The 21,885-nt window shown below is 48.8% G+C and overlaps 3 protein-coding genes across 11 annotated transcripts in view; 1 reads left to right on the forward strand and 2 right to left on the reverse strand.

Annotated features, from left to right (window-relative positions):
* The first annotated feature begins 203 nt into the window (after positions 1-203).
* Positions 204-2,859, forward strand: KLHL10 (kelch like family member 10). Its single transcript, XM_041426264.1, has 4 exons — positions 204-690; positions 784-1,401; positions 1,824-1,973; positions 2,488-2,859. The coding sequence occupies exons 1-4, from the start codon at positions 238-240 to the stop codon at positions 2,857-2,859; spliced, it is 1,593 nt and encodes a 530-aa protein (XP_041282198.1). The 5' UTR covers positions 204-237.
* A 317-nt stretch (positions 2,860-3,176) lies between these two features.
* On the reverse strand, positions 3,177-9,496 carry KLHL11 (kelch like family member 11). Of its 7 annotated transcripts, none has more exons than XR_005954266.1 (4): positions 8,818-9,493; positions 5,427-8,643; positions 5,151-5,189; positions 3,177-4,641 (listed from the first exon to the last, which is right to left on the reverse strand). XR_005954266.1 is itself a non-coding variant. In XM_041426463.1 (3 exons), exons 1-3 carry the CDS (start codon positions 9,330-9,332, stop codon positions 6,602-6,604), a joined length of 1,989 nt encoding a protein of 662 aa, XP_041282397.1. In that variant the 5' UTR covers positions 9,333-9,496; the 3' UTR covers positions 3,177-6,601. The 7 variants fall into 7 exon arrangements, 2 of the variants coding, with proteins under 2 accessions (XP_041282397.1, XP_041282396.1); XR_005954267.1 differs by having other exon boundaries at positions 3,177-3,551; positions 4,554-4,641; positions 5,151-8,643; XR_005954263.1 differs by having other exon boundaries at positions 5,151-8,643.
* Positions 9,497-10,281: 785 nt separating this feature from the next.
* ACLY (ATP citrate lyase) overlaps positions 10,282-21,885 on the reverse strand; it is a 28,031-nt gene continuing 16,427 nt past the window's right edge. For 2 of the 3 annotated variants that reach the window (XM_041426407.1, XM_041426406.1), the window contains exons 13-29: positions 21,199-21,289; positions 20,758-20,787; positions 18,776-18,917; positions 16,858-17,026; positions 16,398-16,502; positions 15,976-16,172; positions 15,741-15,822; positions 15,288-15,398; positions 14,640-14,767; positions 14,354-14,447; positions 13,950-14,104; positions 13,077-13,227; positions 12,431-12,574; positions 12,137-12,250; positions 11,570-11,652; positions 11,260-11,336; positions 10,282-11,098 (exon numbers count right to left, since the gene is read on the reverse strand). In XM_041426407.1, coding sequence (XP_041282341.1) covers positions 11,004-11,098; positions 11,260-11,336; positions 11,570-11,652; positions 12,137-12,250; positions 12,431-12,574; positions 13,077-13,227; positions 13,950-14,104; positions 14,354-14,447; positions 14,640-14,767; positions 15,288-15,398; positions 15,741-15,822; positions 15,976-16,172; positions 16,398-16,502; positions 16,858-17,026; positions 18,776-18,917; positions 20,758-20,787; positions 21,199-21,289 — 1,968 coding nt within the window. In that variant the 3' untranslated portion in view covers positions 10,282-11,003. The remainder of the gene's footprint in view (positions 11,099-11,259; positions 11,337-11,569; positions 11,653-12,136; positions 12,251-12,430; positions 12,575-13,076; positions 13,228-13,949; positions 14,105-14,353; positions 14,448-14,639; positions 14,768-15,287; positions 15,399-15,740; positions 15,823-15,975; positions 16,173-16,397; positions 16,503-16,857; positions 17,027-18,775; positions 18,918-20,757; positions 20,788-21,198; positions 21,290-21,885) is intronic. The other variant, XM_041426408.1, reaches the window with a different exon arrangement.

A 21,885-nucleotide genomic window follows, 5' to 3' on the forward strand; every position in this document is an offset into this window, starting at 1 on the left:
ACCCCCTGCCCTGCTGCCTCCAGTTCTGGTATGCTCCAGAGGCTGTGTCTCCTTTTTCAAACAGCCAGCAAGTAAAACATTAATCAATAAACCACGGGGCCTCCCAGAATGGCTCCTACCAAGGCCAAAACTGGTGCCCTTGGGGCAGGGGGAGCACAGGCGATTCAGGGGCAGGGTTTAACTCAGCAACGCCATGTTTTCAGGACTCTGTTTACCAACTGGGACAGCGCAGACAAGATGGTCTATCAAATCCCTGGCATTTCAGCTGAAATGATGGGTCTCATCATCAATTACGCCTACACCGGGACAGTACCGATCACAGAGGACAATGTTGAGAGTTTGCTGGCTGCAGCAGATCAGTTCAATGTCATGGGCATAGTCAGCCTGTGCTGTGAGTTCCTCAGTTCCAGGCTGTGCTTTGAGAATTGCATTGGCATTTGCAGACTCACTGACTATTACCACTGCCCCGACCTGCGCGCAGCTGCCTGCGTGTACATCCTGCACCACTTCGAGGAGGTGTCCCAGGTGTCCGAGGAGTTCCTAGACCTCTCTGCCGAGGAGCTGGCACACATCATTGAGAAGGATGAGCTTAACGTGCGGCGAGAAGAAGCCGTGTTTGAGGCTGTGCTGAGGTGGATCGCTCATGACCCGCAGAACAGGAGGCAGCACATCGCCTGCTTGCTCAGCAAGGTGGGTACAGCGCAGCCTTGGAGCTGTCCCCAAAGGCTACCGAGGGGGAAACCATCACTGTCAGTACTCCAACCTCCTCCTTGCGTGTTTCAGGTTCGACTGGCACTCCTACAATCCGACTACTTCATGAACAACGTCAAAGCTCACGAGTACGTGAAAGACAACGCCAACTGCAAAGATCTCATCATCAGTGCCCTGTCCGAAATCTACGACCTGAACTCCTACGGCCAGAGTTCCTCAGTCAACGCCAACCCACTCACCCGGCCACGCCTGCCCTACGCCATCCTCTTTGCCATCGGGGGCTGGAGCGGGGGCGGCGCCACCAGCGCCATCGAGACCTACGACGGCCGCACTGACAAGTGGCTGAACATCCCCTGGGAGCAGGAGAGCCCTGTTGCCTATCACGGCTCGGCTTATTTGAAAGGCCACGTCTATGTTATCGGTGGATTCGATGGCACAGATTATTTCAACATCGTCAAAAGGTTTGATCCCCTCCAGAAGACATGGCAGCAGGTAGCGCCCATGCACTCACGGCGCTGCTACGTCAGCGTCACTGTTGTGGACAACTTCATCTATGCCATGGGAGGGTTTGATGGGTACATGAGGCTCAACACAGCAGAGCGATATGACCCAGACACCAACCAGTGGACCCTGATCACCCCCATGCACGAGCAGAGGAGCGACGCCAGTGCAACCACGCTGAATGGAAAGGTAAACTAATCCCAAATAAGAGAGGTTGGGGTTGCAGCATGAAGAAAGTTCACATAAACCTTCACTAAATTTGTAACACTGAAATTCATGACAGTTCACTAAATCCTGGAGCTACAAAGCAGCCTGCCTAGTGTGGCAGTGACCAGGAGTACAAAAACTCTTCCAGGGCTGCTGCCAACCTGGTGCCCGACAGCCCTTTTCCTGGCCACAGGTGCAATACCAGGCCTGTCTGCTTCATGCAGCTTAAAAATCAAGGGTAGAAATCTTGCTGGCATCAGCTCTTTGCACAGCTGCTACTCTGAATCCAGGATGACCATTCCCACTCTAAAACACAACACCCCAAAAATCCTGCTTCACCATTCATTTTCTCTTCAACATCACCAAGGGTCTAACCACCCCATTCACACCTCTCCTCTCCCCAGGTGTACATCTGTGGTGGGTTTGATGGTGATCAGTGCCTCAGCTCAGCTGAAGTGTTCAACCCCACCACAAACCAGTGGTCCCTGATCGCCCCAATGAGCAGCAGGAGAAGCGGAGTTGGGGTGATGGCGTACGGGAACCAGGTGTACGCGGTAAGGGCCAACACCAGCCAGCACTGCAGTCCTGTGGGTGGCTGCAGCTCCCAGACCTCCAGGGTGGCCATGTGTTCATGTGAGGTTTAGGGAAGTCAGAGCCAGAACGGTCGATGCACTTCCTGAGAGTGTTATCACCCATCACACATTTTTGAGTATAAAAAGGGTGTTTGGCAATGTTTAAGCAGCTACAGCAAAGAACGTAATTTCTGCTGGTGCCAACAGCATCAGCAGCACAGAGCACGGACTTGGGCCTGCTCATCCATTGTTTATCCTCTCCATGAACTGCATCCAGCCTCTGGAGAAATGTCAAAATTGACAGTTGCATAAAGTGCTTTGGAAAGCTCTTCAGAGAGCAGGGAGCAATAAGCAAGAGCCGTGGTGGGAGATCTTGTGCTCTCCGCCATGCTCAGACTGCATCCAGGGAGGCAGGAGCAGTTCCCATCTCACTGTGCCTGCCAGCACCTGCCTGAGGAAAGGCCCCTTTCAAGCTCTGTGCCTTTGGCATTCACAGGTCGGAGGGTTTGATGGGAACAGCCGGCTGCAGAGCGTGGAAGCCTACAACCCTATCGCCAACGCCTGGCACGCCGTGCCCTCCATGCTAAATCCACGCAGCAACTTTGGCATTGAGGTGATGGACGGCCTGTTGTTCGTGGTGGGGGGCTTCAATGGGTTCAGCACCACCGTTGCCACCGAGTGCTACGAGGAGGACACCAACGAGTGGTACGACGCCCACAGCATGGGCATCACCCGCAGCGCCGTCAGCTGCTGCGTGGTGCCAGGACTCTCCAATGTCATGGAATACATCGCCAGGCAACACTACTACCAGCACAGCTCCTCCATGGACATCTTGTTCACCAGCTCAACTCGGAGCTCGCCGTTGTAAATAGTTCCCCTTAGCTAGGAGTGTTGTGATCAGCCATCACTGGATGCTTGTGTAAATAGTTCTGCGTATCTAATAAAGTCTTCTGAGCATCCCATCACTGGATACCTGGGTAAATAGTTCTCTTTAGGTAATAAAATCCCCGTGGCAGCAAGGGAGAATGTTCTCTTGCTCTAAAATAGAAGTAATTGTAACAGGCCAAAAGGATCATTAGGATTTCAAAATTTCACTCAACAGCACTACCCAATGTGTATCAGCCACACCCTATACATCAACTTAAAAAAATCAAAAGCACAACAGAATGCTAGAGAAATAAAAGGTTTATTTTCATTAATTCACCTCTTACAATAGACTTTAGTACAGTGTATTTAAGGTCAAGAAAGGACAGCAGGGTCTGTTTCAAAGGGCCTATGACACACACAACTTTACCTCACAGGTAAGGACAGGAGAGCTGCTCCCCAGGAAACTGCTGTCCCTCTGTTAATATGACAGGAGAGCAGAGCTGCTGCAACCCACAGTGACATGGACCCACGAGGAAAATCTGACTATTAATGGTCATCAAACAGCTTGTTAGTTCCACACTCTACATTCATATTAGTAACAGGGTTAGATCCTCAAGAGCACCTGTTTTATCAGATTCCATCCAGGACTGTCAAACAGGAGATGGCTTGTACCCCAACCTAAGGTGGACAGAGCTGAAAATAAATCCAAGTCACAGACCAATTTCTTTACACTTGCTTTTCAAAGCTCACTGGATGTTACAACATCCTGTTACAAGGCGGTATTAAGAACATAAAAAGTTCTAATTCCTTGGGATTGGGTTTGCTTTCAGCCACCAGAGTATTTCACAACACACAAGATGATCCAAGAGTTTGGATTTTAATATTTACTGTAATGGAGAAAAATGTCATTGCAATAGTCAAGCAGAATGCTGGGTACAGCTGTTCACAGCACATGTAAAATCAGGCTGTTTGCTTCATCTCTGGAATGGACTCCCACTATGTGCAAGGGAGTCATTAAAAACACAACCCGTGGCTACTAATGGAGTATCCAGGTAGTTAATATAAAATATTATGTACACATGTGACCCCTGGGAGATACTAAAGTGATCACCAGCACCTGGCAGGTGCCACTGGTACTTTGAGCAGAAAGCCAGGACATGACACATGTGTTTGGTGGCAGGTATCAGGACAGCTGTAGAGGTGTGATTGTCCTAAGGAGGAGGAAAACTGCCCTCAAGGTCCTTTCCCCCCGTGAGGCAGCAGTCAGCCTTCTCACCCTTACTGAACACACACTGGGATCCTGCTGCCAGCTGACCCGCCTCCAGAAACACACGGGAGGAATTCCCAGGCTTTTGTTTATGGGATCATTTGATAAACACCCAGCAAGATATGGTGGTCAAGGGCACAAGGAAATTGTTATGGATTCACAGACTTGTGGGCTAAACTGCAGCCAGAGCCACGAAAGCAATTCAACACCTCATGTGATGCAGTGGATTATCTGACCTATCAGTCACAAACCACATCAGTGCCACTGATCCCCTGGGATTCAAGGCTAAAAAACCCCAACTGCTTTAAACTACCCCAGAACTGGCAGAGCAAACATTGAGAACAGCCTGTGCTGCTGCCAGGCCCCACCCCAAGCACATGGAGGGACAGCAAGGCACACACAGCATGCGGCTGGCACACACGGGTTACCTGTTCAGGGATGGGGCTGGGCTCACACTGGCTCTGAGGGGACTGCTTTGAATAAGTGCCACAGCTTGTCCATCAGCCCAAAGTCCTCCTGGGAATTGCAATATCAATTCTGCTTAGAAAAAGCAAGACTGCAAGGTTTGTTCTTGCCTCTTTGTTGCACAGTGCCATGCATTAAATATTCAGCTCCTATTCCAACTGAAAGAACCATCTTGGTGTTCCTCCCTACAAATTGTCTGTATTTGATGATAGACTACAAGAGAGCTTGGAGAGAGCTGTGGTGGTGACCAACCACTGTCCAAGTGCCTGTTAAATCCTGCCAGCTGGTTCTGCAGGGTGGAGGATGTGAACTCCTCTCTGCTGCTTTGGTGCAAAGTCTGGGAAAGCATCTTAAAATCAGCTCCCACAAACTGCTGTTACATTGATGGATTCAGCACCAGAGGCATTTGCACACAAACTGCTGCAGGAGCAGCAATTCTGCACCTACTCCAGCCAGACCTGCAAGAGTCCAGGAGCAAGACTCCATGGATCAACCCCCAGCTTATAATCCTGCAGCAGCTGCTTGGGAACAGTCACCTACAAACATCACCTTAAACTCACCTACTTCCTCTTGCATGAAGCCAGTAGCATAGACTTCACCTGCCCCAACAACCAAAGAGGCAAAGAAAATAAAACATGGTTACCACAGAGGAGTAAGCTAAGACAAACTGTTCAGAATTTCAAGTTTGGTAATATTTTTTTTTTAACTAAGGCTGGAGACTCTCTCACAAACAGACAAGTTGCTGATATCAAAGTGGCCCACAAACCACAGAGTGGAGCATTAAGGGACATACACATCAGAGAAACCTTTACACACTGAGTGGTGGAAAGACTTACCCCAAGTTTCAGATATGATCTGGGCTGCCTGTTGAACTGGAAAAGGAGAAGGAGCAGCTCAGGAAGTAGAACAATTAAGACCAAAACAAACCCCAAACTGGTTAAAAGTTCTTTGCAAAGAACTCACCCACAGCAAAACCACTAGCAAATCATCAATGAACCAAGAACAGTAACAGATTTTCCAGAAAGATTTGTCTACACAAATTTTGTAATACCCAGGTTACTCCTCCCATTCCCTTCCCTAAGATCCTGAGTTAAGACTGCATGGAAAAACCTGGAACATTCAAAAGAAGGGAAGGATGGGGAGAAAAGGAGGTAGGAAGTATGCACTGAAACTGTTGGTAAATGAAAGGGTCCTGGAGCTTCTTGGACTGGGGAGAAGGAGTGTTCAGTGGGACAGAGAGGCAGGGATACTCCAAAGGGACTATCCCACGTTTTGTTCCCTGGGACTGCAGCAAGAGCCAACCAGAGCACTTGCATGTACAGCCACCTCAAAATGCCAAAAGGTGTTTAAATGAGCTTAAATCTCAGCCTCACAGCAAGTGGGGAAATTCAGATACCTGGAGACTCTGAAAGCCCAGCTCTCCCCCCTGCAGGAGCACACGTGCCAGCTTGGTACAGAGCTGCAGCACAGCTGCTGGGAGTCCCTTGGGACAGCACAGGAGGGCAAAGGCTTCTGATTGTCAGAGAGAGGCTGGAACAGCAGGGGCTCTTTCATCACTTTTCACTAGACCTAAAACGTGCAACATTTGAGAAAAGACCTACAAGTAGCTCAGGTTTCACTATATTCCCATGAAATAATCCCACTCTCACTGATCCACTCTGACAGAACTGAACTACCAGTGTGGGTGGGTGGCTCATGGTCTGGTGTCACTCCTTCGCTCAGACTGTTGACCCAAATTCTTAAGTTGAGTAAGACTCAAACCTTCAAATATACCTGAAAAAAAATTCATTGCCTCAAGCTCTTTTTTAGCAAGTGTCTTGTGTCCAACCAATCATCCATTTATAAACAAACTCTGCAGCCTCTCTACAACACAAATACAAAATATTTAATACACATAGAAACATCCTGAAGTAATTTCATAAAGAAAGATTGTGCTTTTGTTTCATATAGAACTATTGCACTTGCCTCCAGCTTGGGAAAGCCAAGTACACCAACACCAATCCTGTGAAGTTTAGTCACTGAGGAGAGAATCAAAGGAATGTCAAGAGATAAGTGCAAATGAAACAGGTGCTTTCAAGCACACACAAATGTAACCACTAAATTATTAAGAGAGAGATCTTTGATTTTCCAAGCAGAACTGTTAGAGACTAACTCTACAGAAATCCTTAGAACCAAAGATCTGAGGAAAGAAGTAACAGGCTTAATGCTCCCAGAGACATTTCACAGCCCGATACAGGCTACAGCTTCTCCCTGGGTATCATTAAGGAATACTGTTGGATTCATGGAGTGTCTCAATTCCCACCCACCCTCAACTTCTGAGCTTCTGAATTTTCAGTACACAACAGATGCCGGTTTTATGCATCAAATCAAATCCACACCCTCATGTCTTATAAAGACACATGAAGCCTAACAAATGGGTTTATTTCCTAGGCTCATCAGGAGTGATATTGCAGACACTAGCACTCGATCTGGGAGCGCGGCATCCTCCGTAAGCTCAGGGAGTATCGGTGTATCTCCTGCATCTGCCTTTCCTGCATCTGCCTTATTCTATCTTTTTGCCACATGAGATTTTGTGGCATGGGGTACCTCTGCGTTCCCTGCAGGCACCTGAAGGGGATTCTCACGTGGCAGGCAGTGGCTCTGCAGCGGGGCTGTGGCATTGGGGGCAGGAGCATCCAGCGCTTCCGCTCGGCGCAGTAGCGATAGGCCTCCTTCCTGTACTGCTTGTCAATGTCATCGCTGTTCTTCCACCCCCCAATGATAAACACGTCATCTTTGTAGTAACAAATAGCTGCTCCTTCAATGCTCAGGACCTCGGGGGGCAAAGATTCCAGGATTTCATCCGAGGCCCTGCTGGAGATCTTCCCCTTGGCCTCCTCGTTGTCTATGGGGTAACTCTTGGGGCAGCACGATGCCGTGTGGTAGAAGTTGGTGTTGGCAACAGACATCTGGAAAGAGCAGTAGTTGTCGATGAGGGGCAGGGACTCCACGTCCTGCCACTGCCTGGTTTCAGCATCGTATCTGATAATAACAGCCCTGAGCCCGTCCTCGCTGTCACTGTCAACCGGGGTGCGGGCGGCCACGTACACATAGCGGTCCTCCACGGAGACAGCTTTGACATCCCGCAGGATCTTTGGTGCCGACTCCAGGTTCAGCCATTTGTCCTGCTCAGGGTTATAAATGGCCACATCTTTAAAGCCTGGACTGAAATTGCCGTGTCCACCAATACTGTACAAGTTGCCTTTCACTTCAGTAAGGCCAAAGGAATGCTTCCTGGTGATAAGGTTTGAAACCTGCTCCCAGATATTTCTGTTTGGGTTGTACCTTTCCACGGTCTTGGCAAAGCCCGGCTCCATGGAGCCAGCCACATACACGTAGGACTCCGTCACGGCCACGGCATGCCCATCCAGGTGGTTGTGGATGTGAGGCAGGTTGACCCACCTGTCCTCGTCGATGAAGTAGCCCACGCACTCGCTCAGGTAGTCGCCGCCCTCGGACACGCCGCCGATGACCATGATGACGTCCATGTTCTGGCCAAAGCGCGGCAGCAGCGCGGCGGGGCAGGCCGAGTGCTGCAGGTTCCCAGACTGCAGGTTCTCAGAGCGCAGGGCATGGCTCTCCACGGCCTCGGACACCAGCTTCACACAGGCCTCGCTGCTCGACACCAGCCGCTCGGATTTGACGTGGCGAGTCAGGTACGTGGGTTTCATCTGAGACAACCGTAGCAGCTTAAAGAGATCTTCAAAGTACCTCTCTCTTTCCTCAGGATTTTTCTGAACCCACTTCAAAACAGTCTCAAAGAGGATTTCTTCAGAGTCCACCGTGATCTCTGAGTCTGAGAGCCAGTCCCGGACAAGGTGAAATGGCAAAGTGTAGAACTCCTCATCTTGGATGACTTTGTGGAAGTTTCTCCTGATCATATCCTGCGCTTTGAGGGCCAGCTGATTCAGGGAATACATGTGGGCCAAGCTGTGAACTGCCACACAGTTGGAGAGGTTCAGCTTCTTCTTCAGAAACTCTCCACAGAAGTCCTTCAACCGGGTCAGCAGAAACCTGCAGGACAAACAAGGGAGTTTTACATCCCTGGAGGTGTTCCAGGCTAGGCTGGACGGGGCTTGGAGCAACCTGGGATAGTGGAACGCGATGAACTTCTAAGGTCCCTTCCAACCCAAACCAGTCTGTGATCCTCTGATGCTGTGACCCGGTCCCCGCCAGGGCCGCACTTACCTGTCCGCCATCTCCAGCACCTCATGGACGTTGCCGGGGCTCACGCGGATGGTGCCGGTGTACATGAAACCGATAACGGCTTCCACCGTGTCGGGGTCGGGGCCGCCCTCCGAGCTCCACTTCTGCAGCTCCACGCGACCCGAGCGCGACTCCGCGAACCCTCCCGAGAGCAGTGGCGTGAAGTATTCGGTGGCGGCGGCCAGGACGGAGCGGTGCGCCCGGTACTCGCGGGCCATGCCCGCGCCGCCGAAAGCCAGCGTGATGTCGCAGTACAGGCCGTGGCGGCGCTGCTCGTTCTGCCGCCAGGCCAGGTCGGAGCAGTGCGCCGGGCACCCGAACTCCTCCGCCTCAGCCTCACCGTCCGCCGCGCTGCCGCGCGGGGCCCCGCGCTCCGCTTCGGCTGCCAGCGGGCCAGGACCGGGACCGGGACCGGGACCGGGGCCAGGACCGGGACCGTGGCTGGGACCGGGCTGCGGCTGCGGACAAGCCGCGGCCGCCGCCATCTTCTCCGACATGGCGGGCGGGGCGCGGCGCTGCCCCCTGGCGGAGAGAGCGAGCCGCGGCAGGGCAATGGCGGCGGCGCCGTGAGGGGAAGCGCGGCCAGGGCAGCGCCCGGGAGCCGCCGAGACACCGCGGCTCCCCTAGGCGCGGCACCCTACGAGAGCCCGCCTCCCCTTAACTCGGGACCCCCATGCATCCTCCCCATCCCCTCAGCCCGGGACCTCAGCCTGGGACCGCCTGGGGCACCTCGTCCCCTCGGGACTTCCCCGTATTCCCGTCCCCTCAGACCGGGACCCCCCCGGATCTCCATCCCCTCAGCCTCAGCCCCCGGGACCCTCCCGGATTCTCCACCACCCTACCCCGGACCCCCGAGACACCACGTCCCCTCACCCCGGACCCTTCGGGACTTCCCCGCATTCCCGGTTCCCTCAGGCCGGGACCCCCCAGATCTCCATCCCCTCAGCCCGGAGCCCCCGGCTCCCCGTTATGGGGGTCCCAGTGCCACGGACCAGAGCCGGGCCCTTTTCCACTCGGAGCCTCAGGCAATCCTCATAATTTTCTTCTTCCCCACACCCTCCCTGCACCCGGGCAATTAGGAATTCTCTCACTCCATGGTACATTGGGTTTTTAATTACAACGCAGTGAGCTGTATAGGTGGTTATTTCATGTTTGCTATACATACAGTGCAGTTCTCTAACTCTTGTATAATGCTATCCTAACTAGCTTGTGTCCTTCTGTTTATTCTCTACTTAACTACATTTTTATCTTTTTGACCTACTCTGAAACAGGCAAGCTGAAGTCTATATGCAGTTTGATTTTTATTTCTCCCCTTTTAAATCACCTGATGAAACAGACCCTGAGGAGTAATTGCTTTGAAGGTTATTTTGTTAAATGACAACTTGTCACACATCCCCTTAGACACCGTTTAGGGACAACTCACAGAAGTCACACATGGAAAAAGAATAAATTAGTAATGTGTATTTATTTGCGTTTGGTTACAGTACACAGACAAGGAGGACACAAATTATTACTGAGATATTTTTGCAGCTGCAGATTACATGAGTGACAGTGCACAGAGCAGCAGTCAGAGGAAAGGAGAGGTTTGCATAAATACAGACACTGGAGTACAGGGATTTCACAGTTTTCACAGCAGTATGTTACAACTTTACACTTTAAATTACTACACCAGCTTGAGTAACATTGGTTATACTTTAGCAGTGGTCCCAGGATTCAGGTACAGTCAGACCAAGGATAAGACCATGGTAAACAAATTGAAAAACAACAGACAACAAAAAAAAAAATCCAAAGTGATGGCTTATGGGAATGACAGGCACGTTCCCCTCACGGGAAAGGTACAGCTTGTTACCAGAGTTCAGTAAGGCATACCTATGAGCCAAACTCTACCCCCCAAACCCTAAATCACTTCTGGAAACAAAATGAAATGAGAATAGAAAAAAATAAAAGTGTGAGAGACGGTATTAAATACAGCAGGTAACAGAGGGAATAGCACAAGTTTTGGTTTTATTAGAGTAAGTTTCTATCCTTATAAAACAGTCGCTTTGCACAGTTTGACCAGGCAGCTCGACATCTCTGTCCCAATAATCATCTTTATACATCACAGTCCCACTGTGGCTGTCCCCTGGCCAGACTTCTGTCCTGGAGCACTCCAAGGCAACAGCAGCTTCTCACATGGTCATGTGCTCTGGTAGGACGTAGGATATGTCATCCCAGGGGTGACGGTACAGGCCCTGCTTCAATCTCTTCTGGTCCAGGTAGTGTCCTGAAAGGAGAGTAGTTTATGTTACAAAATTCTCATCCCTCCTCTTAGTCTCTGCCTTGAGCTGGATTTCTGAATCCCCCTGGGTTTCAGGTTTGTCTGGTGTTCCTGAGGCAGGGCAGCCCAGGAGGAGGGAAGGGGCAGGGAGGACAAGGCACACTCACCAATGAATCCCATACTCCTGCCCAGTACAAAGATGCCATTGAGAGCTCCTATATCAATATATTCATCTGCTTCTTCCCTGCAAAACAAAGGAAAATAAATGGCTCCTGGTAATCATCTGTTTAAGGAATCAATCTCAGATGGGCTGCCACCTGCTCTAGTGCCAGAAGCCACACAAATTCCCCTGGCAGATTTCTGCACCCAAAAGCAAAACCAGGCTGTTTCCTTCCCATGTCATGGAATTCTGCCCCTCAGGAGCTGGCAGTGCAGCTTCACAGGACCACGATCCAAGAACAGCTTCCCCTCACTCACCGTGTGAAGGAGCCACAATTCCTGAGCACGTCAACAAAGGCCACTCCAATGAAGCCATCTACATTCAGGATAAGGTTTGGTTTCTGCAGGAAATAAAACACACCCCAACAAAGATGTCAACAGTGCAAATGGTGTCCACATGGCACCTTCCACTGGTGATCTGAGGGCTGCCTGTAGCTGGGGACACACCAGCCCAGCAGCCTGAGCAAGGGCTACACTCAGTGGGAATGCTGGAAAATCAACCCAAAACAAGGGGTCCCTTGGTTCAGCCCTGAGGTTCCCTGCCAAGGGCCAGCACATGTGCCAACAGCCTGGGATTTACACCCAGCAGTGCCAGTGTGGACAGTGGCCACACAGAGGAAGGTTTGGCTTGTTCAGCATTTCCCTGGTAGCCAAATGCCTTCAGCCTTCCCAAACTGCAGCTGTACTTGGCTTCAACTCCACCCCAGAGACACAATCCCCAGCAACAATTTATGAAGCTCTGCACTGAAAATACAGCTAAGGCCCAGTCACTTTCCCTCCCATGAGAAGCAGTGCCCAGAGCAGTTCAGAGCTGGTGCCCTTCACCTTGGAAGTTGTGATTTTTTCTACTTCAAGCGCGTAGTCCAGCAGCGGAGTGGCTGGGAAGTGCTGCTTCACGTAGTCCTTGAGAATCTGAACTCTCATGTCAGGGTTGTTTATCTGCAAGTTCAGAGCACATTACAGTCAGTGATGTTGCCTCTTACTGATACTCTTTGTAGATTTGGGAGAATTTGGTCAACAGCTGCCTCTGACACTTGTTGATTTTCTTCCCTTTGTTTTTGCTCTTCCCCCACCCGTCCCTAAAAATCCCTCCAGTTTGTCCTAATGCAGTTTTCTTACTGATTTCACTCGGTGTCCAATGCCCATGATCAGCTTCCCTTCTTTCTTCATCTTATTCACAAATTCCATGGGGATAATCCCACTGTCAAAAGCTTTGCTGAACATTTTTGCTGCAGCATCAAGTGCTCCCCCAAACCGGTCACCCTGGGTGCAGAACAAAGGCAATTACATCAAAGGACTCGACAATTAAGATACAAACCCAAGATTATCTCCCCCATCCACCCTGCTGGTCTCTGGCATTCATGACATTAGAGTTGGGCAGGCACCTGAGAGAAAGCATTTGCTTATCTCTCACATGAATGCCAGTTTGGAGCCAGTGCATCTTTGCTAGAGACAATGTGGGGGAAAAGGCAATCCAGTGTCTGTTTTAGTAACTCTTGTCAGAGTTCCGGCAACCAGAGTCAACACTGACAGAAATTTGGCTACTAAGAAATATTTCTAGACTCAAAGGAGACAAACTAGTTTGGCTTACTGAAAAAATGGATGAGATTTGAAACCAAAACCAAACGATTAGAGTTGATATTCAAAGTGTGAGTGGACAGACACCACCAGTCTGTGACTCTGCAGCCATCCAAAAATTAGCAGGAATAAAACCTAGAAGAGTAATGAGTAACAAAGCTAAACCTCCTGAATATCAGGTACTCACAATAGTAAGAAGGCCTGAAGTGAGGCTTGAAACCAGATCTTTGCCAGCCCTGGCACAGACAATGGTGTTGTGGGCTCCAGACACAGCTGGCCCGTGGTCTGCTGTCACCATCAGGCACATCTCAATGAACTGGCAGGCATACCTGGGTAACCTGGGCACAGACACCACATCAGTCAGGGACAGAACACTGTAGCCATGATATTATGGAAAATCCTTTGCTGGGATTTTTCCTCTCCTGAGAAGCTGAGGAGCCTCAGGAGAGAAATGTAAACAATTACTATCTGCTGCTGTGGAATGCAACAGGTGCATCTGTGATTGGTCCATGTGGATTGTTTTCCATTGATGACCAATCACAGCCACGTGTGCCAAGGCTGTGAGCAGTCACAGGATTTTTATTATTCTGTTCTTTCTTGTTGTAGCCTTCTGATCTCTCTGTTCTTTTAGTATAGTCTTAATGTAGCATTTTAATATAATATCTAACATAATAAATCAGCCTTCTGAAATGGAGTCAAGCCTCGTGTCTCCACACACGGAGAGGAATCATCAACAGAACACAAATGCAAATGTTTGCAAAGTCCCCAGCCTCACCAGAACTGAGGTGACACAAGTAGTCACAGAGTGTGAATCAGGCCTAGAATACAGAAGTTTCCTCAATGCACCACAAGACTCATGGAAAACTTCATCCTGAGATTAAAACACACTGTATGCAACCCAAAATGCTGATATAGTGTCAAGGAGGAAATACAGAGATAGCATTCCAGTGAATCTACCCTCACATAGGAATCCTGGAGTTACTTTTTTTTTGCTTAAAAGTCTATTAATAAGCAAGAAAACCCACAAAGAATCTGCAATCTTTCACAAGAACCACCTCACCTCCTCTGAAACCAGAGCAGGCCTAGAACCCCTCCAATTCCCATCTCCTCTTTGAAGACCTCTGTGATGGGCATCCCAGCATAGATCAGCTCCTGTCCTCGCTCGTCACAGATGCTGGTCATGAAGGAAGCCGGTTTGCGAATCAGCCCCAGCTCCTGGAATTGCAGGGTAAACACAGGACGTTAAACACCCCACACCAGCAGAGAGGGGCAGCACAAGGCAGAGCAGGCAAACAGCCATGCTTCAGGTTTGCCCTCAGAGCAGCTTCCACAGCCCAGAACCAGCACAGCTCACAAGTAACACCACAAAGCACAAGGTATAATCCCAACGTGGCATCCAGAATCACAGCCAATGCCCTGCCTGATTCCAAGAAACCCAAAAGCAGGTAAACCAGCACAGCTCACCCTTGCCCAGGAGTAATCCATTGGCACAGTTGGAGGAGGCACTTCCTCAGCTGGTTCAATCACTCTTTTGGCCACAAGATCCTGGTACACAGACCTAGGGAGAGAATCCATTCAGTAACTTTGGTCCTTCTAAGAGATCCACGAGAGGTGATCTAACCTAGACTTTAAAACCCCACAATAAGTAGAATCTGCTTTCCTTAAGCAGAAATGTATTCCCTATCAGGCCAGGATCAGTGTCCTGACAGCTTTTGTCCACTGCTGAAGGTGCCCTGTGAGAGTGACTTACTGAATGACCTCTCCCAGCTCATCGAAACTCCGAGGAACAAACACCCCAGCTTCCTTTAAGGCTTTGTTCTTTGCTACAGCAGTTTCAGAGGCCTGGTTGGCACAAGCTCCTGCATGGCCAAACTGCACCTACAAACAGGAAAAGAGAGCACTAAGAAATACAGACTGTTACTTGCAGAGAGTGCAACAGAACAGAGCCCTGACTGGGAACACCAGTGGGTGCACATCTGTCTCCTCTGGGCTACCGAAACTCCTGGATGCAGTCAGAGCCAACAGGGCAATCACAGGGATGTTCTGGTCTGGAATCCCTCCAGGCTCATTCACTTTCTGCCTCCCTAAACTGCCCCACTTCAGTGCTGCTTAACAGAAATCTCTGCCAGCCCCACTCCAGAAACAGGCAGCTATTGGAATTTGCTGCTTTCCCTGGCATCTTTGGGCTCCCTTCACAAGTAAGAAGAATCCCCTGGAAATTTCCTGTGACAGAACTATAGAGCACAAGATATCTTTATAATTTGTCTTTATGAACTTTTACACATTAAAGTTACTACTGCCAGTTCTGGAAGGTTTAGGTACAATGAGTGAAGTTGTGTTTTCCTTCCTGTTGTGGATATATTCCTATTTTATGCATTTGCCCCATTTTCACACATACCTCTGAGGAGAACATGGTGGCACAGGTGCCAATGCACCAGCACACCACTGGCTTGGTGATCCGGCCCTCTTTAACTCCCCTGCAGATCTTGTACTCTTCTGTGCCCCCAATCTGCAGGGAGAGAGAGATGGTTCCAAGCTGCACTTTTGATAAAACCAGCTCCAAGAAATACAAAGAAGCATTGCTGGGAGTTTTTATCTTTTTTTTCACAGAATAATGGCTGAAGTGTCAGAACAAACCTCCTGATTTATCTTTTTTTTTTTTTTTTAATAGGGAAGACTATGCTTGCCTGTGGAACACATTCAATTTCTTTTGATGAAAGCAGCAAGAAATAAAATTAGGAATATTCAAGAACAGTAGAAGCTACTATTTAGCATCCTTGCAACAAGGTCAGACGCTCCCAAAACAAAAGCCACATGCAGTTATTTCTCAGAGTTAAGTGATCTCACTCACCTCCCCCAGTACTACAATCATCTTCACTCCTGGAGTATCCTGATAACGCAAGACATGATCCATAAAAGTTGAACCAGGATATCTGTGTGCAATCAGGAGAAATGGTACAAATTTATTTAATATACTTTCCTGAAAAAAAACTAACACCCAACCTACTCTTCCTTCTCCAAATTACCAACAATTCCTCTGCTGACCAACTTGAAAACCATTGTGTGCTGAAGGTACCAACTCATACCTGTCTCCTCCAATGGCCACCCCCTCGTAGACCCCGTCAGTGGTCCGGGAGATGATGTTGTTGAGCTCGTTGGACATCCCTCCAGAGCGGGACACGTAGGCCACGCTGCCAGGGCGGTACAGCTTCGATGCCAAGATGTTATCCAGCATGCCTCCTGTGTTGCCTATTTTAAAGCAACCTGGCTTGATCCCACCAACCTATAAAGAATAAGAGAAAGGTGTAAAGCCCTTTAAAATCATGAAACTGAGGAACATTTGTGTAAGGCAGCATTTCCGTAGAGAAGGGAGGATGGCAAAGACTTTATCTCACTGGCACACACTTCCTGTGAGCAAAGACAAAGTGGATTGTAGGATACACTTCATCCATTGCAGAAAGCTGATCTGAAGGTTAAAAAGACAGGAGAAGGTGGCATCAGTACTTACAGTTGCAGGCCCAATGATGGTGACTCCCTTTTTGTCAGCTGTCTTGATGAGCTTGCGTGTCAGGGCCTCCGGAATGCCCTCGGCAATAATGGCAATGGTGCGGATCTGCAAACAGTGAGAGAAAGAAATCCACTGGTACCCCACAGAGCTGCCTCTTGTCAGGCCCTGGAGGTCATACTTGGGAGGTCACTCTGTGCACTCTATTATAGTCAGCCTGAAGTAGTTACTGCTAACCCAGAAGCACCAAGATCCTCTTAAATAAATTGCAAGTCCAGCATCAGGATTTGCCAGGGACCCCCAGTATCCTCCTTACATTCTGTAAAGAGTTAAAATTGGGGATTATCTGCTAAGTCAGAAAACCAAGACAATTTGGTAATGCCATCATGGTTTAAGAAACACCAGTACCATGCTGACAGGGTCTTCCTTCTTCATTTGGGCTTCTTCTGGATCCTGTTCTCACCTGAGGGTAATTCATGGTTTCAACAGTGCTGTCGTAGGCAGAGCGCAGGGATGCAAAGTTGATGAGAACATCCACCTCTGGGTGCTTCCTCATGGCATCTGACATGTTCTTGTAGACTGGGATCAGGATTTCTTTGTGGCCCCAGTAGAACTTTTGCCTGTGGTCACCGCTGCGGGAGAGAAGATGGGAAAGCCCTGACCTGAAGGCTGCTGGAAAGGCAAAGGGACACAGTGCATGCAGACAGAGGAGTTTACAAACCCCATCCTCAGTCCCTGAGCTGACTGAGACACTCACGAGCACGTGAGCATGTCTGGGGAGGGACCATATGACAGCAGAAGGTTCTTCAGAGAATAGGACAGAGCAGCATATGGAAGGAGACGGGCTAATGGGGACAGAGGCATCCAGCAAGATGAATAAGCTCTCCCACAGTGAAGTTACCAGAGCCTTAACTCTACTCCAAGCTGGAAGACAGAATGAGGCACAGAAAGAGTAATGAATGAGAGGCAAAGCTGTGTCACTGGGCTGGTGCTAACACTGGACTGAGGGAACAGCAAACCAGTAGCTGTAGTGAACAGCCAGGACAGCAGTGGAAGGGCCAGTCAGCTTCCCAATCCTGCTACAGAGGGATTCTCTCATCCCACAGGCACTGGGGGGAAGCACCTGGGAAGGTTTCACTGTTGGTATTGGTACACAGTAGATGCTCTGAGTGGCACTGCAGTGAAGTCTGACTGGGCAGGCATTTGAGTGTGTGGATACTGGCTGTGCTCCCATACCAGTACATTCCTGACAGAACATTCCAGGTTTTGCCAGCCTGGCTCCCTCCAAAAGGTCAAGCAGAATCAGATAATTACAGGTAGCCTTTAACTTCAATTCCTATTGCTTTTTCCTCCTTAATCAAGTGCAGCACTGCCAGAGGCTGCCACTCAGCTATGGACATGGGTGTGCCTGCACTCAGTACCCCAAGGTTTGCACTTGCTGAGAAGTCATTACAGAGCTGCAATTACCATCAGAGCTCCAGAATAACAGTACAAGGTCTTAATTGTCAAGAGGAGAAATTCTCTGCAGGACAGAGGCTGATTAGACATCAGCTCTCCAGGATGTCTGTAAATACCACAGGAATGAACCAGAGCTCCTGCCTGGCTCTGGGCTCCCACCTCACTGTACTGGAAGCAACAGCTGCTGTTTCCCTTCTCCTTGCTTGCCCTGTCCCACAGGGAGACCCCCACACTGAGGAGGTACAATAAAACAGCTCATGCACACCCAGCAGCCCTTTTCATCTCTGCAGGGATGAGTAAAAGAGGGTAAATACCACAAGGGAACTCTCTATCCCACCAAAGGATCCACAGGCTTCCTGCCTGCTAAGAAATCCCTGCTGCTACATTGGAAAGAATATGAACAAGATTTTTATTTTTTTTTAAATTTTGTTTGGTTGCATACCTGCTTTGGTTTGTCAGCAGAGCTGCCATGATTCTGGGTAATATTTGGAGGGGTAATTCCTGCTGCTGCAGGCACAAATCAAGGTGTCTTAGACAAGCACACAGCCAACAGCAGGTGAGTGGAAGAAGCCTTACACAGCCTGCTTGCCTTTGCTGAGCCAGGGGGCTGGAAAGAAAGCCCAAGTAGCCACACCTGCCTTACTCACTGAGTGAAGAACAGAATTTGGATGTATTTTAAAAAGTGGAACTTCAATTCTGTGGTGAACACTAAGCTGTTTCAACAGCACAGCCCAAAATCAATGGTTGAAGAAAGCAGCCTACAAAGCCAACCCAGGGGTGGAAGGGAGCAGAGGAGAAGGTGTTCCAGCAGGGACAGAGACCAGGGCAGAGCCCCACTAAAGAACCACAGACACTGAGAGAAGAGGAATGTCACAGAAGAGCTGGAGGGAAATGGAAAAGTGACACAGTCACAGGCTACTCACGTGAAGGGATAAACCATGGCAGCCACCGAGGGCTCGTCCCGGGAGCAAATATAATCAAAGTCCAGCATTCCTTGGACAGCCCGGGTCTGCATCCCCCACACGATGGCCTTGGTGTGGCAGCTGAACAGGGTTGTGGCTTTACCTGCTCAGAAAGAGGGGAAAAAAAAAAAAATTCAGCTTCAAACCTGAGCAAACACAAACTGCAACTTTGCCAAACGGCTGCTGAAAGGCTCCTGGGTGGGTGTATTCCCCCTCCTCCAAACTGAACCCAGGAGATGAACTGCAGTTTGCAGGATGGAGTAGCCACACTGTGCAAATTAAGAAACTGTAGATGAATTAGTAATCCCTTCCTTGGATTCTGAACACAACAGCCAGGTTTTGGGGTTCACTAAATGGGCAAGTGAACCACAGGAGGGAGCTGGTATAGGAGAGAAGTAAAAAGTGCCTCTCCTCTCGTGAGCCTTTTATATTTCTCACAGTTTTCTTATGCAAAGCTGAAGAGAACTTTGAATTTCATGTATTTATTTGCAGGTAGCTCACAGTCTGGGTGAACCATGATGGACTGGTCAGGGCACCATAGTAGAATGATGGAAAACTTTAAAAACATAAAGGGCAGGAAATGGGGGGGACAAAGAAAATAAAAGGAGCTCAACATACTTGGGTTTTCTTTTCTCTTGGTGTTTGTTTGTTTTTTTTAATTACCAGAATCCAACACAAATTCATGGCTCCAAGAATTTATATATGGCCCAAAACCTGGCTTCAGGGGACAGAGTCACAGGAAAAGCAACAGTTCAGCCAGTGAGGATGGACTGTTGGCTTAAAGTCTATTTAAACCACTCGTCACAGCACAACAATGAGTCTCTCCTTCTGACTCCAGGCAGAATTAATTTTAAAACTTGTAAAAACTCAGAGCTGATCCACCTGCTGATGCCAGCTTGGGCTACTGCTGAGTTCTTCCTGGATTTGGATCAAAGGTAAACAGCATTAGGGATTAAACAGGACATTGCTCCTCTGGCTTCAAAAAAAAAAAAAAAAAAAATCAGTCCTTGCTCTCCAGCCCTACACACTCACAGCTCAGATTCACTGCAACATGACTTGCTATTAGGAAACTGAAAATTCTGTTTATCTTGCAGGTGCCTGCAAGGAGGTACCATGAGTGTTCCCAGGAACACCAAAATGTAGACCCAGAGACAATGGGTGTCAGATGTTTGTCTGAGAGCAACAATCCAAGAATTCCCCTTCTACTGTCCCTCCTCATGATAAGGGAGGTAACTTGAGCTCTGCTTTGTCTCCAGTTCAGCAGTTTAACCTCACACAGCCCAACAGAGTTTTAAAGTCCCAGTAAAATAACTTCACTAAGCACAAGCTTTAATGGTTTGCTGAACTGTTAAGGCAACATTTAGTTAATTTGTGACTTCTCTGTACTTTCCAAACCTGATAACCAGGTCCCATTCACTCTCACACAGCCCAATAGTTTTAAAGTCCCAGTAAAATAACTTCACTAAGCACAAGCTTTAATGGTTTGCTGAACTGTTAAGGCAACATTTAGTTAATTTGTGACTTCTCTGTACTTTCCAAACCCGATAACCAGGTCCCCTGCACTACTTTGCTTCCCTTTGAAATAAGATACCAGTTATTGGTCGCTCCTTTTGGAAAGCAAAGAGAACAGAGCTTTTCACTGCATGCCTCAGGCTGTTCTCTGTGATGGTTGTGTGGGGGAAGGGAAGAAAAAACGATGTTTGTTTGAGACCTGGCCCTCTCTCCCCCAGAAATAGGAAATATTTGTGCAGAGACATATGTGATCTGCACTTGAAAAAACAGATGAGAAGTTCACATGGTGACAGCTAAAAATGCTGGCCAGGAGGAAAGGACCAGACAACACAGCAAACTTTAGGAGAGCTAAAACAGCAACAAAACTAAGAACAAAAAAAAGTCAGCTGCCAGCGAGGCCAGGCACATTCAGCAGGTCACACAGGTCCTACCTGAACCAGGTCTCGAGGCTGGGACTGAATCTGTTGAAGAGAGAATCACTCATGCAATGGCATGACCGAGCTGACTGCTGCCAGCCTGCTGGCCAGGCACCCAGGCAGGTGCTGCAGCAGCCCTCCTCTCCTCTCTGCAGCACTCAGGGCTTTTGGGTTTGCTCTTGTTAAAAAACAAGCAGACTGGAGCCCTCTCACTGTACTTCCTCTCGTTGTGCTGTTCCTGAACATCCCAGCTCAGGGCAACTCTGACTTGCTGTGTGTATGAGCTCATGGCACAAGTGAGCTGCTAAACCACTTAACTACACTCAAGAGAAAGATAGCCAGGTACCACAAAACTGCTTCCTTTTATAGCCAGGAAAAAAAAGCATTTGTCTCATGCCCATCCTGCCTTTGGGAACAGCAGAGCGTTGCCAGCAGCACTCCCAGGGCTGGACTTACCAAGAGGTGCTGTTGGTTTTGCCTTCTTGGCTGGAGCAATGCCATCTGGTTTGGACTCAGAGAAGGAGGCAGTTCTGCTCGGTGCAGGAGTCTGAAAGATTCAGAAGCCAAGTCAGTGAGAGACAGTGCTCCAGGTATGGCCTGGAGCACAGAGGAGCAGGGGGCCTTGTCACTGTCATATTTCCTGAAAAATCCCTTCACCCAGGATTTCTTCTCCTGGAAAGCTGAGAAGCCTCAGAGAAAAATGAAAACAATAATTATCTGATTGCTTCTCCTGTTTTTGCTCCTTTGGAATGTGTTTGGAGATTGTTTGCCCACAGGTGGTTGTTTCATTGGTTTCTGCTGTGGGTTGTTTTCACCCATTGGCCAATTGGGGCCAAGGTTTGCTGGGACTCTGGAAGGAGTCACAAGTTTTCATTATTATCTTTTCAGCCTTCTGTAAGTATCCTTTCTGTATTCTTTAGTATCATACACTTTAGTATCCTTTAATATAATATAGGAACATAAAATAATAAATTAGCCTTCTGAGAACATGGAGTCAGATTCATTGATCCTTCCTGCCATGGAGCACCCCGCAAATACAATACTGGTCTACTACAAATAAAACCAAAGAAAATGAGTTTCCAGTCAAGCAACAGAAAATTGAATGACCCACTAGGTTCAACACTCCCACTGCCAGCTTTGAGA

This window comes from Onychostruthus taczanowskii, unplaced genomic scaffold (assembly GCF_017590055.1).
Source record: "Onychostruthus taczanowskii isolate IOZ18803 unplaced genomic scaffold, ASM1759005v1 scaffold91, whole genome shotgun sequence".
NCBI lineage: Eukaryota > Metazoa > Chordata > Aves > Passeriformes > Passeridae > Onychostruthus > Onychostruthus taczanowskii.